This window comes from Megalops cyprinoides, chromosome 16, assembly GCF_013368585.1.
Source record: "Megalops cyprinoides isolate fMegCyp1 chromosome 16, fMegCyp1.pri, whole genome shotgun sequence".
Lineage (NCBI taxonomy): Eukaryota > Metazoa > Chordata > Actinopteri > Elopiformes > Megalopidae > Megalops > Megalops cyprinoides.
This window is the reverse complement of record NC_050598.1, coordinates 33,479,397-33,495,213: the sequence shown is the minus strand read 5'-3', so window position 1 is coordinate 33,495,213 and position 15,817 is coordinate 33,479,397. Positions and strand designations below refer to the sequence as shown.

General features: G+C 52.4%; 1 protein-coding gene across 6 annotated transcripts in view; it reads left to right on the top strand.

Annotated features, from left to right (window-relative positions):
• LOC118790784 (protocadherin gamma-C5-like) overlaps positions 1-15,221 on the top strand; it is a 91,536-nt gene extending 76,315 nt beyond the window's left edge. For 3 of the 6 annotated variants that reach the window (XM_036547846.1, XM_036547845.1, XM_036547843.1), the window contains exons 2-4: positions 9,118-9,176; positions 12,866-12,963; positions 14,292-15,221. In XM_036547846.1, the coding sequence (XP_036403739.1) occupies positions 9,118-9,176; positions 12,866-12,963; positions 14,292-14,548 (414 nt within the window). In that variant the 3' untranslated portion in view covers positions 14,549-15,221. Of the gene's footprint in view, positions 1-2,297; positions 3,141-3,947; positions 6,716-9,117; positions 9,177-12,865; positions 12,964-14,291 lie in introns of those variants that run through there. The other 3 variants (XM_036547842.1, XM_036547841.1, XM_036547844.1) reach the window with 2 other exon arrangements.
• Positions 15,222-15,817: the final 596 nt, after the last annotated feature.

Here is a 15,817-nt window from a genome sequence, read left to right as displayed (position 1 = left end):
GCCCCGCAGGTCACGAGTGGGGAAACCTCGGACCCTACTCACAAATCATGCTGAATTAGGTTAGCTTTCGTTTATTACCATTATAACGGAGGGCGTTTTAATATACTGTGTTCTTAATTTCCTATGAAATAAACAATGCATACGTCTATTGTTTGCCTGTAGACTATATTTAAATTCCTTCATTGATTGAATGAAGAATTTTGTGTGATGTTTTCCTAGTGTCACAATAATCATGTGAAGCGTACAGAATCGCTATTTTAGGTCAACTGAAGGTAATGGGGTAATCGCTGCAATATCGCCCTTTCCTTGAATACAAAGTTATTAATATAGTTATTCGGTTTTTGGGTTGTATGATCCAGACTGATAGTATTCCGCATCTTTAACGCAGAATACCTAACTGTGCCTTTAAGGTCGAGAAGCCCTCCCATTGGAGTAGACAGCGAGATGCTGTGAACCAATAAGGAGCTGTTCTGTACAAAGCGATCTACTCTGCTCAGCCGCCGCCGCATCCCGACCGCGATGATGCTTAGACCTGAGACGGAGGCGGGGGTGCCAGCATCCGCAGGCACGATTTGATTCTTTACAGATACACTGTAAATCTTTGTTTTTCTGTTTGTGTAGTATATCTGTCTCTTTTCAATGGTTTAAATTTCGTATTAATGGATGGAAATACATTTTAAGAACGTGAGGACATGGGAAACGCGACCAGAAAATGGATCCTGATATGGCACGCGCTTGGTGTGGTATGTTTCTTTGTGCTGTGGACCGTAACAGATGGACAAATTCGCTACACCATTCCAGAGGAACTAGACCAGGGCTCTGTTGTTGGAAATATAGCGAAGGACCTGGGTTTGGGACTGTCAGAGATTTCTGAGCGCAAGCTGCGGATCGCCTCCGAGGGTAAGCAGTATTTCAGTGTGGATTTGGGAAAGGGAGAGCTGACCGTGAGCGAGAGAATCGACAGAGAGACTCTGTGCGGGCAAAGCGCCAGTTGTTTATTACCACTAGAAGTGATCGTTGAGTCTCCTTTGCAGCTGCATCGCGTTGAGGTTGAAATTCAAGACATCAACGACAATGCTCCGAGTTTTGTAACAAAGGAGCTTATATTGAAGATAGCGGAGCACGTAGCCCCTGGAGCGCGCTTTCCGCTGGAGAGCGCGCAGGACCCTGACGTCGGCAGCAATGCGCTCCGGACGTATTCACTAAATGCCAACAATCATTTTTCTCTAAATGTTAAGACTTTAAAAGACGACAGGAAAATACCGGAATTGGTTCTAGCGAAATCTCTGGATAGAGAGAAGCATCCCTCTCACGAGCTCGTCCTTACTGCCGTTGATGGAGGAAACCCTGTGAAATCAGGGACCGCGAAGATCATCGTACAGGTTCTGGATAACAACGACAACGCGCCTCAGTTTGAAAAACAATTTTATGAAGCATCACTCGATGAAAACAGTTCACCTGGCTCTGTAGTCGTTGAGCTCAAAGCTGTGGATGTAGACGAGGGTCCAAATGGAGATATTGTTTATTCCTTCGGAGATCACACCCCTGACAGCGTGTTAAAGCTGTTTGATTTAAACTCCAAGACAGGACAGTTGATATTAAAGGGTCGGCTGGATTATGAGGAGACCCGTCTGTATGCCATTGATCTCGTGGTTAAAGACAAAGGAAGTCCGGTGCTGGAGGGCCACTGCAGTGTTCAGGTCAGTGTTCAGGACGCGAATGATAACGCGCCGGAGATCATTCTCAAATCGCTCTCCAGTCCCGTCCCCGAAGATGCGCCTGTCGGGACAGTGGTGGGTTTGATAAGCGCCAGGGACATGGATTCTAATAACAATGGAAAAATAAGCTTACGGGTCTTCGGTAATGTGCCTTTCACTTTGAAGCCGTCTTTTGAAAATCATTATGAATTAGTGACTGGCGCGCGCCTTGATCGCGAGGCGCAGGCTGAGTACAATATAGAAATCATTGCCACCGATGCAGGCTCGCGCGCTCTTTCAACAGAGAAAATGGTGGCAGTTAGAATTCAAGACGTAAATGACAATCCGCCAGTTTTCTCCCAACCGTTTTACACAGTGTATGTTAAAGAAAACGCAGCTCCGGGGTCAATACTGTGTTCAGTCTCTGCTTCTGATGCAGACCTGGGCGAAAACGCCAAGATCTCCTATTCTATCCTAGACTCCAAAGTGCAGGACGTGTCTGTCTCCTCCTATATTTACATTAACGCGGATAACGGCAGCATCTACAGCATGCACTCATTCGACTACGAGAAACTGAAGGTGTTTCAGATCCAGGTGCAGGCAAAGGACCACGGCTCTCCGTCTCTGAGCAGTAACGCCACCGTTCATGTTTTTATCCTGGACCAGAACGACAACGCCCCCGCTGTTATTTACCCCTCTGCTATCATGGGCTCCGTGTCTCATCAGAAGATGCCCCGCTCTGCTAAAGCGGGACACCTGGTGACCAAGGTAACGGCAGTGGACGCGGACTCGGGGCACAACGCCTGGATTTCCTATAAGGTGGTGGAGGCTACAGACGCGTCTCTGTTGGGTGTGAATCTTTATACGGGGGAGGTGCGGACTAAACGCGCGGTTTCGGAGCAGGATGAGTCCTCTCAGAGGCTGCTGATAGAGATAAAGGACAACGGGGAGCCGGTGCGGTCCACCACAGTGACAGTTGGCATATTGTTAGAGGACGGGGTCCACGAGCCCATGTCGGACTTCCGACAGAAAGCGCAGGATCCCGGCAAGAAAAGCGGTCAGCTGACTTTTTATTTGATCGTCTCTCTGGCGTCGGTGTCCGCGGTGTCTTTGGTGACTTTTGTGATCTTGGCAGTGAAGTGCGTTAGACACAGCCGAGGGGGCGCGTGTTGCTGTGTGAGACGGGCGGACTCGGACGGATACAAGAATCCCAACCGAAACCTGCAGATCCAGCTGAACACTGACGGGCCTATTAAGTATGTGGAGGTCCTGGGAGGAGACATGCTGTCTCAGAGCCAGTCCTTCAGGTCCTGCTTCTCTCCAGTGTCAGAGTTCAGTGATTTCACCCTCGTTAAGCCCAGCAGCACCACAGACTTTAAGGAGATGATTAATGTCCTCGACGCGTCTCTACCTGACAGCGCGTGGACTTTCGAGAGCCAACAGGTGAGCATTGCGTCATGAGTCATAACATTGCCAAGGTGTATTATTAGTTAACTGCCATGTTTAAAATGCTGTGTATTTCTCCTGTATAATCCCGTCGTTCTGCATATCCAAATGTGACGCATGGATTTCTCGGCACGACCAGAGTTCCACGTTCAGACGCCTCATGTGGGCTCACAGAAGTGGAAAGCGTGTCCGATCAAATCGACTGACGGATGTAATTTATTCGACCCACATTCGTCATCACGTGCATTCGTAATCCCTCACGATCAGGCCTTTACATGAAATGTTGTTGAGTAACCTAGCATAATTTTAAACAACAGACAGCGGCAAGTACTGTTTCCAGAAAACATGTTTTTGCTTCTGCGGATGTCTCTGCTTCCGCGTGCATACCCCACCAGCAGGTTTGCTGCTGAATATTTTCATTACACACAATGACGACATGAGAAATGTATAAACTGTGACACCGGCTACAGCAATCGTTTAAACCGTTTACATCTGCGCGTTTGCATGATAAAAACTTTATAAATTCCGCCCCCTGGCGGCACAACGGAGTGTAGCGCGGGTGAAGCACGCCGTTCTATTTGTTGGCATAATTATACACATTTCCAGCGCATCGTGAAACTACGCAATTATGTCGCTGTGAAGCTGCGCTAATAATACAGTATTTATTTATTTGGCTAGGTACTTTTGGACAATTTTTTTACAATATTTGAGCCCTTAATCCGATATGTGTGTGAGTTAGCTGGGTCTTAAGCAATAGAAGTTCATACTTCTCAAAAGCAGCGCTCTGTGTCCGCTTTCTCCTGGAGTTACGGTGGAGAATGATGTTTCGGAGCGATGTTTTCCTCCAATCGGACGCTGGGCCTTGTGATGCGGCTGCGCTCCGCCCCTCGCAGAAGGACGCAGGGAACTTTGTGGAGAGATGGCGTTTTGTTTTCGTCGTTTTCTTTTCCCGAAAAAAGTTGGGCGTCATGAGTTACTTAGCCTTGTTCGCGGCTGTTTCGCTTGAGCGGAATTACTTGTGGACTGCCTGGAAAATAGGTTTTACCAGGACCATGGATTTATTACGGTAAAATCTAACTCTTCTTTCCCTGTTTGTCCGGACTTTCATAATGGAATGCAGAAAAGGAAGGGTTCCGCAGTGCCTCGCGCTCTGGCTCTCTTTTTCCCTTGCTAGCTCAGTGGTTGCGGCCACGGAGATGACCTATTCCGTATCGGAAGAATTAAAAACGGGGGCTCTTGTTGGAAATATTGCAAAAGATCTTCGACTCGATATTAGAAATATTATGGAAAGAAACTTGCGAGTCGTTTCGGATTCCAATGCCCAATATTTTACGGTGAACTCAGAAAGCGGAGCGTTGGTTATTAAACAAACCATCGACAGGGAACGCATGTGCGGATTGAGTTTAACATGCTCTCTTCGCCTTAAAATCGTCGTAGAGAACCCTTTGGAAATGCATCATGTTGTTGTGGATATCCTGGACGTGAACGATAATGCGCCCCAGTTTCCTAATGAAAATGTATCGCTTGAAATTTCGGAGGCTGTCGCACCGGGAACCAGATTCCGGCTGGAAAGCGCACAAGACCCAGATGTGGGTGTCAACTCCCTGCGAACGTACCTGCTGAGCCATAATGACTGTTTTGTTTTAAACGTGGAAACTAAGAGCGACGGCAGTAAGTTCCCCGAGCTTGTACTGGAGAGAGCTCTCGACAGGGAAAAGCAGGCTGTGTTCCGCCTGTTGCTGACCGCGGTGGACGGTGGACAGCTGGAGAAGTCGGGCACTGCTGTGGTACTGATTACAGTTCTGGACGTAAATGACAACGCACCGGTGTTTGACCAGCCGGTGAAGAAGGTCAGCCTTTTGGAAAACTCTCCCCCTGGTACTTTAGTGACAAAACTTAACGCCACGGATCTGGATTACGGTCTGAACGGGGAAGTCTCGTTCCTGTTCGGTAAGTACACTCCGGAGCGAGTACTCCAGCTTTTCAGCGTGGATTCTGAAACCGGGGAAATCCGAGTTAACGGCGAGGTGGATTACGAAATGGCGGACAGTTATGAAATCACTGTTCAGGCCAGGGACAAAGGCACTCCGGCCATGGAAGGGACCTGTAACATTAAAATAGAAATCATCGATGTGAACGATAATGCTCCCGAGCTGACCATAACGTCGCTGACGGGCTCTGTCAGAGAGGATGCGGAGCTGGGCACCGTCATCGCGCTAATCGACGTGCGAGACCGAGACTCCGGGAGGAACGGCGAGGTGAAGCTGCAGATTCCCGCAGGGTTGCCCTTTAAGCTGAATTCACCTTTCGGGGGACACTTCACCTTGGTAACGGATGGTGTGCTGGACAGGGAGACGGTTGCCGAGTACAGTGTTGTGGTTACGGCCACAGACTTGGGGTCCCCTTCCCTCTCGTCCCAGAAGAGCCTCTCTGTCACCCTCTCTGACGTGAATGACAACGCGCCCACCTTTTCCCAGTCCTCCTACTCCGTGGGCGTGGGAGAGAATAACGCGCCGGGCACACCCATCGCCAGCGTGTCTGCAAGTGACCCGGACGTGGGTCAGAACGCCCACCTCTCCTACTCCATCCTGGACAGCTGGGTGCAGGGCACGCCCGTGTCCTCATACGTGTACATGGACGCGGAGAGCGGGGACATCTTCAGCATGCGTTCCCTGGACTATGAGCACATCAACGCCTTCCGCATTCAGGTGCAGGCGCGGGATAGCGGCCAGCCCCCTCGCAGCTCCAACGTCACCGTCCACGTGTTCGTCATCGACGAGAACGACAACGCCCCCGTGCTGGTGCACCCCGCGCTGTCGGAGGGTGGGGTGCTGCAGCTTAGTGTTCCCCGCTCCGCCGCCCCGGGACACCTCCTCACCAAGCTGGTGTGCATGGATCCCGACAGCGGGCACAACGCCTGGCTGCATTACAGCCTGCGGGGCCAGCAGGAGGCGCTGCTGTTCCGCATCGCGCCGCACACGGGCGAGCTGAGGACGCTGCGCAGGTTTGGGGAGGAGGGGGCAGGGGCGGAGCACAGCCTGCTGGTGCTGGTGCAGGATAACGGCACGCCCCCCCGCTCCGCCAGCGTGGCCGTGAGCGTCAGCGTGCGGGAGGGGGAGCCCGACAGCGCCTCGGACCTGCGGAGGGCGGTGGGGGGCGGGGGCCTGTCCGACGTCACCCTGTACCTCATCATCTCTCTGGCCTGCGTGTCGGCCGTCTCCGTGCTGACCTTTGCCCTCCTGCTGGTCAGGTGTCTGCGACGCCGGGACCAGCTGGGTGGCTGTGACTCCTGCTGCTACAGCCGCCACGCCCCGCGCGGCCGCCACGCCCAGCATGGCGCGCAGAAGAACCTCCACCTGCAGCTCAACACCGACGGCCCCATCAAGTACATGGAGGTGGTGGGGGGGACGCTGGAGCCAGCGCGTCGAGGCTATCGGCCCTGCTACTCCACCCTGTCCAGCAGGAGCGACTTCGTCTTCGTCAAGACCCTCAACCCCCCCACACTCGCCTCCAACAGCAACACTCTCAGTATGAGCCTGTCCCGGAAACACTTAGGCATTACAGCCAATGAGGTGAGGGCTCTGTGGTAACATAGCCAACGGGCTGAGGGCTCTGTGGTAACATAGTCAATGAGCTGAGGGTTCTGTGGTAACACAGCCAATGAGGTGAGGGCTCTGTGGTAACATAGCCAATGAGGTGATGATGATGATGATACTTTGTCAGACAAGTCTGAAATTTTTCTTGCATCACAGCAGGAAAAAATGAGGTGAGGGTTCTGTGATAACACAGACAATGTGGCTGTGTTAATCACAACTTTTAAACAGTACATTTTTATCATCTTTACAAATGAATATCAGATGACTGTTCTGTGAACTGTTTGGTCTTTAAATATTATCAACATGCAAATGAATGGAACAAGTAGTATTTTAATAGTTAATTTGACCTTGGGCGTAAGAATGGAATCCCTTATTGCTGCCACACGTGCTCTTTATAGAGAGAGGGGAGGAGGTGGAGAGGGGAGGAGACAATAACAGGACAGGGTCAGCGGTTGACCTTTGGCTTCCTGCAGCCTTGTGAGGGCCACAGATTGATTAGAGAGCCTGATCCGTGCGACAGCGTGAGCGTGTGGGCCCGCTGCAGCTGCCACACTGCCGTTAGCACGGCGAGCTCCAGCAGGCTGGCCTCAGGCCCAGCAGCCCTCCTCTCTCTCCTGTTGCATTTCCAGTAAAGGTGGATCATGCAAAATGTTCTGTTTTATCTCATACGCGGAAAAGTCTGTGAGTTCAGCAGTGTCTGCTGTGTGCGTGAGTGTGTGCGTGCGTGTGTGTGTGTGTCTGTGAGTGTGAGTGTGTGTGTGTGTGTGTGTGAGAGTGTGTGTGTGTGTGTGTGGGGGGGGGGGGGGGTGAGTGTGTTTGTGAGAGTGTGTGTTTGTGAGAGTGTGTGTGAGGGTGAGTGTGTGTGTGTCTGTGTGTGAGTGTGTGTGGGGGGGGGTGGGTAGTGTGTTTGTGAGAGTGTGTGTGAGTGTGTGTGGGGTGAGTGTGTGTGAGTGTGTGTGTGTCTGTGAGTGTGAGTGTGTGTGTGTCTGTGTGTGAGTGTGTGTGTGTGTGTGTGTGTGGGGGGGGGGTGGGTAGTGTGTTTGTGAGAGTGTGCGTGCGTGTGTGTGTGTGGGGGGGTGGGTGGTGAGTGTGTTTGTGAGAGTGTGTGTGAGTGTGTGTGGGGTGAGTGTGTGTGAGTGTGTGTGGGGGTAAGTGTGAGAGAGAGACTGTGAGCGCACGGTTCATGCTTCAAGGAGCAGTCCATCTGTTGGCGTGTCCCTGGGACAGGTGCCGGATCGGGTCAGAACCTGCGGTGCAGGGGGTGGTAAATCTCGGTTCGGCCTCTTGGCCTCTCAGATCTGCATTACATACGCAGAGCCAGAGAGGTGCTGCAGGAAAGCTCTGACACCTTCTTTGGTGTCCCAGGAATGTGTGTGTGTCCAGCTGCTTGTGCCTGTCTGTATGTGTGTGTGAGAGTGTGTTTGTTGACAATGTGTGTAATCATGGATTGAAAATAGTTTATTTTTCTCAGAGCCTGTAATTTTAATAAGTTTTAGTATTTTGTTGTGAAAATGAAATATGAACTTTGGTGCCAGCAAAGTGTGTGCTGTCTGCGTCCCGGATCTCCGCAGGGCTGCGGCTGCTGTAGCATGTGCTCAAGATTTCAGTGTGCAGCACTGAACTGGGATCAGTGTTCAGAGTTTTCCCTGCGCTGGCTGTGAGGCACTGTGGGGTGATCTCCCAGAACTTTTGAATGAGTTTCAAACTTTCAAATTTGTTTTCATTACATTTTTATGTTAAAGTTTTATTATCTTCAGAATCATGTTAATAGTAAAATTAACATGTATTAAATTGTATAATAGAATAATAGATTACAGTAGAAGAATAGTCTACAGAACAAGTCTTGTGTATTGCAGACATGGAGAAGGCAGTGAAATGCTTATCGGTGCAGTAATGTGACTGTAGTGTGTGGGTCGTGTTCGGTTCTCTCCTGGTGTGTTCATGTGAGTGAGGAGGACAGGATGATCTCAGCCCTGCAGCCGTTGCTGCGCAGCGGAGCCCTGCACTGGGTTAAGGGGAGCGCTGTACTCCTGCAGCCGCTCTGAGCTCCCCTCTTTGGCCTCCTTTCAGTCTCTCTCTAGCTTTACTCCACTCTCTTTGTGATGCTACATTAACACGCTTTCTTCTGGAGAGAAATCTGCCCCAAGGTCGCCAGCGCAATACTGGAGATATTCTGCTTCCTGCATGCGCGCGCGCGCGCGCGTGTGTGTGTGCGCGTGTGTGTGTGTATGCGCGTGTGTGTGTGTGTGTGTGCGTGTGCGTGAGAGAGAGCGTGTGTGTATGTGTGTGCGCGTGTGTGTGTGTGTGCGTACCACGTGTGTATTCGTATGTATGTGTGTGTGCACTCTGGACTAAAGCTCTTTTCCTTCTCTCTGCAGCAAAAACCCCCCAACACCGACTGGCGCTTCTCCCAGAACCAGAGACCTGGAACCAGCGGGTGAGTGCAAGAGACACACTTTCTCTCCCTTCCCTCTCCTGCGCGCACACACACACACACACACACACACGCTCTCTCTCACACACACACGCGCGCACACACACACGCTCTCTCACACACACACGCACACACACGCTCTCTCTCACACACACACACACGTGCACACACACACACGCTCTCTCACACACACACGTGCACACACACACACACACACGCTCTCTCACACACACATGCGCACACACACACGCTCTCTTTCTCACGCATGCACACGTGCACACACATTCTCTCATACGCACGCTGCACGCATAGGCGTCTCTGCTCCTGAGGCTGTGTGAGTACAGGGCTGTCTGTTGCAGGGTGAAGCGCTGGTGCAGCTGCACCTCCAGGCTCTTGATGTCTTTATATCTGTCGGCTGATTATGCTGCATAATTCAGAGGATGTGCAGCCGCTTCCACGGCTGTGATTCAGCGTAACCAATAAGAGCTCTGCAGGGTTACTGCATGCACAGCACTGTGGCAGAGCGCTCCTGGGTCTGCACTCCTCTGCCTCTGCGCTCCCTGTGTCTGCGCTCCCTGTGTCTGCGCTCCTCTGCGCTCCCTGTGTCTGCGCTCCTCTGCGCTCCCTGTGTCTGCGCTCCCTGCGTCTGCGCTCCCTGTGTCTGCACTTCTCTGCGCTCCCTGTGTCTGCGCTCCTCTGCGCTCCCTGTGTCTGCGCTCCTCTGCGCCTGCGCTCCCTGCCTCTGCGCTCCCTGCCTCTGCGCTCCCTGCCTCTGCGCTCCCTGTGTCTGCGCTCCTCTGCGCTCCCTGCCTCTGCGCTCCCTGTGTCTGCGCTCCTCTGCGCTCCCTGTGTCTGCGCTCCTCTGCGCTCCCTGTGTCTGCGCTCCCTGCCTCTGCGCTCCCTGTGTCTGCGCTCCTCTGCGCTCCCTGCCTCTGCGCTCCCTGCCTCTGCGCTCCCTGTGTCTGCGCTCCCTGCCTCTGCGCTCCCTGTGTCTGCGCTCCCTGCCTCTGCGCTCCCTGTGTCTGCGCTCCCTGCCTCTGCGCTCCCTGTGTCTGCGCTCCCTGTGTCTGCGCTCCCTGCCTCTGCGCTCCCTGTGTCTGCGCTCCTCTGCGCTCCCTGCCTCTGCGCTCCCTGTGTCTGCGCTCCCTGCCTCTGCGCTCCTCTGTGCTCCCTGCCTCTGCGCTCCCTGTGTCTGCGCTCCCTGCCTCTGCGCTCCCTGTGTCTGCGCTCCCTGCCTCTGCGCTCCTCTGCGCTCCCTGCCTCTGCGCTCCCTGCGTCTGCGCTCCTCTGCGCTCCCTGCGTCTGCGCTCCCTGTGTCTGCGCTCCTCTGCGCTCCCTGCGTCTGCGCTCCCTGTGTCTGCGCTCCCTGCCTCTGCGCTCCCTGTGTCTGCGCTCCTCTGCGCTCCCTGCCTCTGCGCTCCCTGCGTCTGCGCTCCTCTGCGCTCCCTGCCTCTGCGCTCCCTGCCTCTGCGCTCCCTGCCTCTGCGCTCCCTGCGTCTGCGCTCCCTGTGTCTGCGCTCCTCTGCGCTCCCTGTGTCTGCGCTCCTCTGCGCTCCCTGCCTCTGCGCTCCCTGCGTCTGCGCTCCCAGCAGTCTGTCCGTCCCTGCAGCCCAGCTCTGAGCGGCAGTCTGTCCGTCCCTGCAGCCCAGCTCTGAGCGGCAGTCTGTCCGTCCCTGCAGCCCAGCTCTGAGCGGCAGTCTGTCCGTCCCTGCAGCCCAGCTCTGAGCGGCAGTCTGTCCGTCCCTGCAGCCCAGCTCTGAGCGGCAGGCAGGCTGCTGCAGGGACGGGCATTTGAAATGATCCAGAGGGAGAAACTGAAAGATTCCGTCGGATGGTCGCAGGACTGCGCACTGCGACCCTCTGTGCTGATGACGGCAGGCGTGAATGTAACCGTTCCATCGGCTCAGTGACCTCTCTGTGTTTCAGTCGTTACAAGTGCAACACGACGCAGCTGAGATGGACGTCGTATGGGAAGGAGAGGTATTGCGGAGGCTGTGTAGCTGTGCTCTGTAGCTCTCTGTGCAGGGCCTTGACGTAGGGCATCTTTAGATTGTGTGAGGCTGTGTGATTTGTCCCATAGTGCATTGGGCTTCAGTGCTTGCTGCTAAAGGCCTTGTGTGTCTCTCTGTCGTAGTTTGTAGTGTAGCTGTTCATATGGAGGATGCTGGGCTTGTTTTCAGTGTTGTTCATGTGATCGTTCTGGGAAATGCTTCTGCATGTTGCATACACACCACAGATCTTTTTAATACAAAACCATTTCAACACATTTTAGGAAAAATCTGTATTTGCTCAGGTAACACACTGCCTGGTGTGCTGTTACTGTGGTCTTCTAACGCCCACCATTTCTTTGAACCTATAGAATGTGATCATGGCACAAACTGTAATGCTCCCGCTAGCCAGTAGGGGTCTCATGGGATGAGTGACGAGGGCAATTAAATTTTTCTAGTCAACTCATTTGTATCAATGTACCATTTGAGAAATATATAAATAGAGCATTGAATTACATCATGGAGGGTTTGAGCATACTGTGGTGGGTGTGGTTATGCAATTGTGGGTGTGGTCATGATGTAATGGGCGTGGTTATGCAGCCATGCTTTTGCTGTATAGCTAAGCCTCTCCCCCCAGCAGGAAATGATGTCATTGTTGCCCCCCACTCGTGGGAGAGCGGCATGGGGAGGTGTGATGGGAAATGTCCCAGCAGACACTGGGGCTCTCTGACCACAGGAAGCGGGAACTCCAGATAAGCCAACATCTTAATGAGAAGGAAATGAAGCATCCAGAAACACTCTGACCGCATGGTGTAGCTGACCCAGCGCAGATCAGAGATCCCCCTGAGATAACCCTAACCCTTACACACACACACACACACACACACACACACACACGCTCACTCGCTCACTCACGCTCGCTCGCTCAGACCCCCCCTCCCCCATTTGTATTTGGTTATTTGCTGTGTAGCTCAGCACAGTTTGGAGTAACTGGCTTCAAAGTCTCAGAGACCAAAGGCAGTGTGCTAGTTTACAGCCACTCGTATAAGGCAGGAAGCTGGCGCTAAGCACCTGAGCGTGTGTGCCGGTGTGAGCACTCAGGGTTAAAGCAGGGCACGGAGAATAGGTCTGGGAAGGAAGTGCCCCCAAGGAAAGCCCCCCTTCCTCGCAGTCGTCAATGATAATTAGATCGGTTATAACAGAAAACAGCTCCTTCTTTTTCCACTTAGACGCTAATTGCGTGCATTGCTACAAACATGCATGCCTTTGAGGGTGAATGCTTTACAGATGGAGCGGTTCTTTGGGAGTGTCTGTGTGTGTGCGCGCGCGCTTTCTCCTGACATTGTCATGCTCTCATAAAAGGCACACCTGTCCTGTACTTGAATAAATGCTCCACCTGTGGAGGTCCGTTTGGCCTGCAGGTAACCGCTCTCTGTCAGCAGCGGCTGATGAAAACGTTGCACACACATCAGACACTGCAGCTCAGCTCACTTTACATTGTCTGAGTCAAAGCGCGACATTAGATAACAAAGCAGCCCCCACCGAATCTCACCCGCAATGTTTTGGTTTATGAGCCCTGTACCTTACCGCTACACCACACCGCTAGTGCGAGTGTAATCAGACCGTGTTGTGTTACTGGGGCTGTTCTGAGGCCAGCCTTTTCCTGGTTGAACGCTGCTGACCTCGCGTCTGTTTGTGCTGCAGGGCGGCCCCCCCCCCTGAGGCGGCCATAGGAACGGGACCCTGGCCCAACCCCCCCACCGAGGCAGAACAGCTCCAAGCCCTGATGGCCGCTGCCAACGGTGAGCTAAGCCAGCCTTCACTCCCTCTTTCCACTCTCCATCCCTCTGCCTCTCCATCTGTCTCCATCCATCTGTTCCTCTCCTGCACAGACACACTGAGGGAGAAAAGGAAAGGGGGAAAGTAACAGCGAGGAGACAGTGGGAATGGAGGGAAATGCAGGGCCAGCGGCAGTACAGACAGAATTCTGAGGAGGAGAGTGACAGCAGTTTGCATGTGCAAGTGCACTATCTCTGACGCCTGTCTCCGCCACTCTGTGTGTGCGTGTGCGCGTGCGTATAGCCCACAGTGTTTTTTTTAGTGCTTGCTTGTAGCTAGGCAGAATCAACATCATCTATCAGTTATATATCAGTAACTCTTGCAAGAAAATGTAATTTTTAGCCCTGATCTGTGTGTAATCTGCATCTTTCCGCCTCACAAGTGAAACCTAAGAAACATCCGGGCTTCTCAATGGCACCTTGTGACAAACGCATGGATGTGACCAAAAAAACATGCTCACACACTCACACTCATACACACACATACGCACACAAATACACATATGCACGCATATATGCATGCTCACACGCACATACACATGTACTTACGCACACGCTCAGTCTCACACTCTCACACACACACACACACACGCACATACGTATGTACGCACGCCCACATGCTCGCTCACACACTCATACTCATGCACGCATGTACACACACACTCACACACATATACACATGCGCACACACAGTTGATGAGCATGTGGAGAGTGCTAATGAGCTACACGCGCACGCGCACACACACACACACACACGCTTGATGAGCATGTGGAGAGTGCTAATGAGCTGGCACAGTCTCTATCCTCCTCTGTCTCGGTTCTCCTCTCCTGCCAAACCCAGGCACTTGCCTGTGGCTTCATCAACACCCCCCCCCCCCCCCCCCCCCCGTGCCGGGGTGGGGATGGTTGTGGAAAAGAAAGACACATTGTGCAGGGTACTTCTCAGCCTGTGTCAGTACATCCACAACCCCCCTGCCCCCACATGCATGTTGGAATGCCTGTGCTGTTGATGACTGATTCTGGATCAGTGTGATATATATTACTCTGCTATTGTGATTCTCTGCTCCTTCTCTCCCCCCCCCCCCCCACACACACACCCACTCGTGCTCTCTCTGAAATGCAGAGTGTGTGTTCTGATGGATGAACACACTCAGAGTTCCCCTCTTTCCCTGAGGCCGAGGAAGACAGGGCAGGACAGCGCAAAGATGCAGTTTTATTCAGAGAATAACGGCAGTGTGTGCGTGTGACTCTGCGCAGGCTATGGTTTAAATGTTTCTCTCTCTGTGTCTCAGAGGTGAGTGAGGCCACGGCGACGCTGGGCCCTGGCACCATGGGTCTGAGCACACGCTACAGCCCCCAGTTCACCCTGCAGCATGTGCCTGACTACCGGCAGAACGTCTACATCCCGGGCAGCACCGCCACACTGACGGCCAATCAGCAGCAGGCCGCGCAGCCCGCCCTCCCCCAGCCCCCCCCGCAGGCCGAAGCCCCCAAAGCCGCCCAGACCCCCGCCAGCAAGAAGAAGTCTGCCAAGAAGGACAAGAAGTAGGCGCTCTAGCCACACCCACAGAGGTGACCACGCCTCTCCCCCCTTACCCCAGCTGCTTTGCTTTCATTTGCTTCTAAATCTGACCTTTGCAAAGTGGTGATGTAGTGAGAATTTGTGTGTTTTTTTCAATTCTTGCTTCATATTTTCCTCTAACATGTTTTTAAACCTGTGTTAATGTGGTGGGTATATATTGCTGAATAGAATGCAAACTTAGATAGTTCTGATTCTTAAGTTTTCAGTCTGGGGACAGGGGTTGATGAAATAGCTGTTTTTGAATCTGGATGGATTCAGTTCAAAAGATGTAACTGAAGAGCGCTTTAAGGCAGGGCTCTGCCCTATAACATAGTATTAGAATGAATATTAATCATTTTACTTAATGTGTCATGTTGACTTTTTTGTTTATTCAGAAATGCAAAAGACACTTGTGGTCACAAGGATAACACTTGTTCTCAGTTCATTTTCTTAGAAAAACAGCAGCTTTGATAATCTTTGCAGTAGCTCTTAGATGCAGGTAATTTGCATGATCCGTCCTTAAACTAGACTTCAAACCACCGAGGTGATACTATGCATCCCAGTCTGTAGATCTGCCCACTGGTGGATGGGATCCCTACAATCTCACAAGTTCATCCCTGGCTGAAATGCTGGGTATGTCCTATAGCAGTGTTTCTCAAACCTCTCCTGGAGGACCACTTGTCCTGCATGTTTTAGATCTCTCCCTGCTCCAACACAGCTGATTCAAATGATCAGTTTGTTATTAAGCAGCTTCAGGAGTTCATAACGAGTTGATCATTTGAATCAGCTGTGTTGGAGCAGGGAGAGATCTAAAACATGCAGGACAAGGGGTACTCCAGGAGAGGTTTGAGAAACACTGTCCTATAGGATAGGCCCAGTGGTGTTCAGGTGGGTGTGTCCTGCACGTCTGTGGTGGTTTGCTGCATGCGTCCCTTCTCTTTTCCTTTGAGAGGCCAGTTATGAGAATGCACTGTTCGTGAAGCCTCTGCCTGGCCCAACTGACCTCACTGCATGCCAGCAAGGTCCAGAGCCGTCTGGGGGTGGAGCACTGATCCCTCGAGCTTTACAGCAGAGACTGGAGTTCAGACAGGGTTACTGTGGATCACTATTTGGATGTCAGTTTCTCAAGTACTGTTTTATTTCAGGATATATATAAATATAAAAGGATTGTAGGTGAGCCCAGGTCAGGGGGTGCTGGATGATTTTAATGATGCTGAATCACAGAATCGCGTTTTGAGCTTAAATTCACAGGCCCTG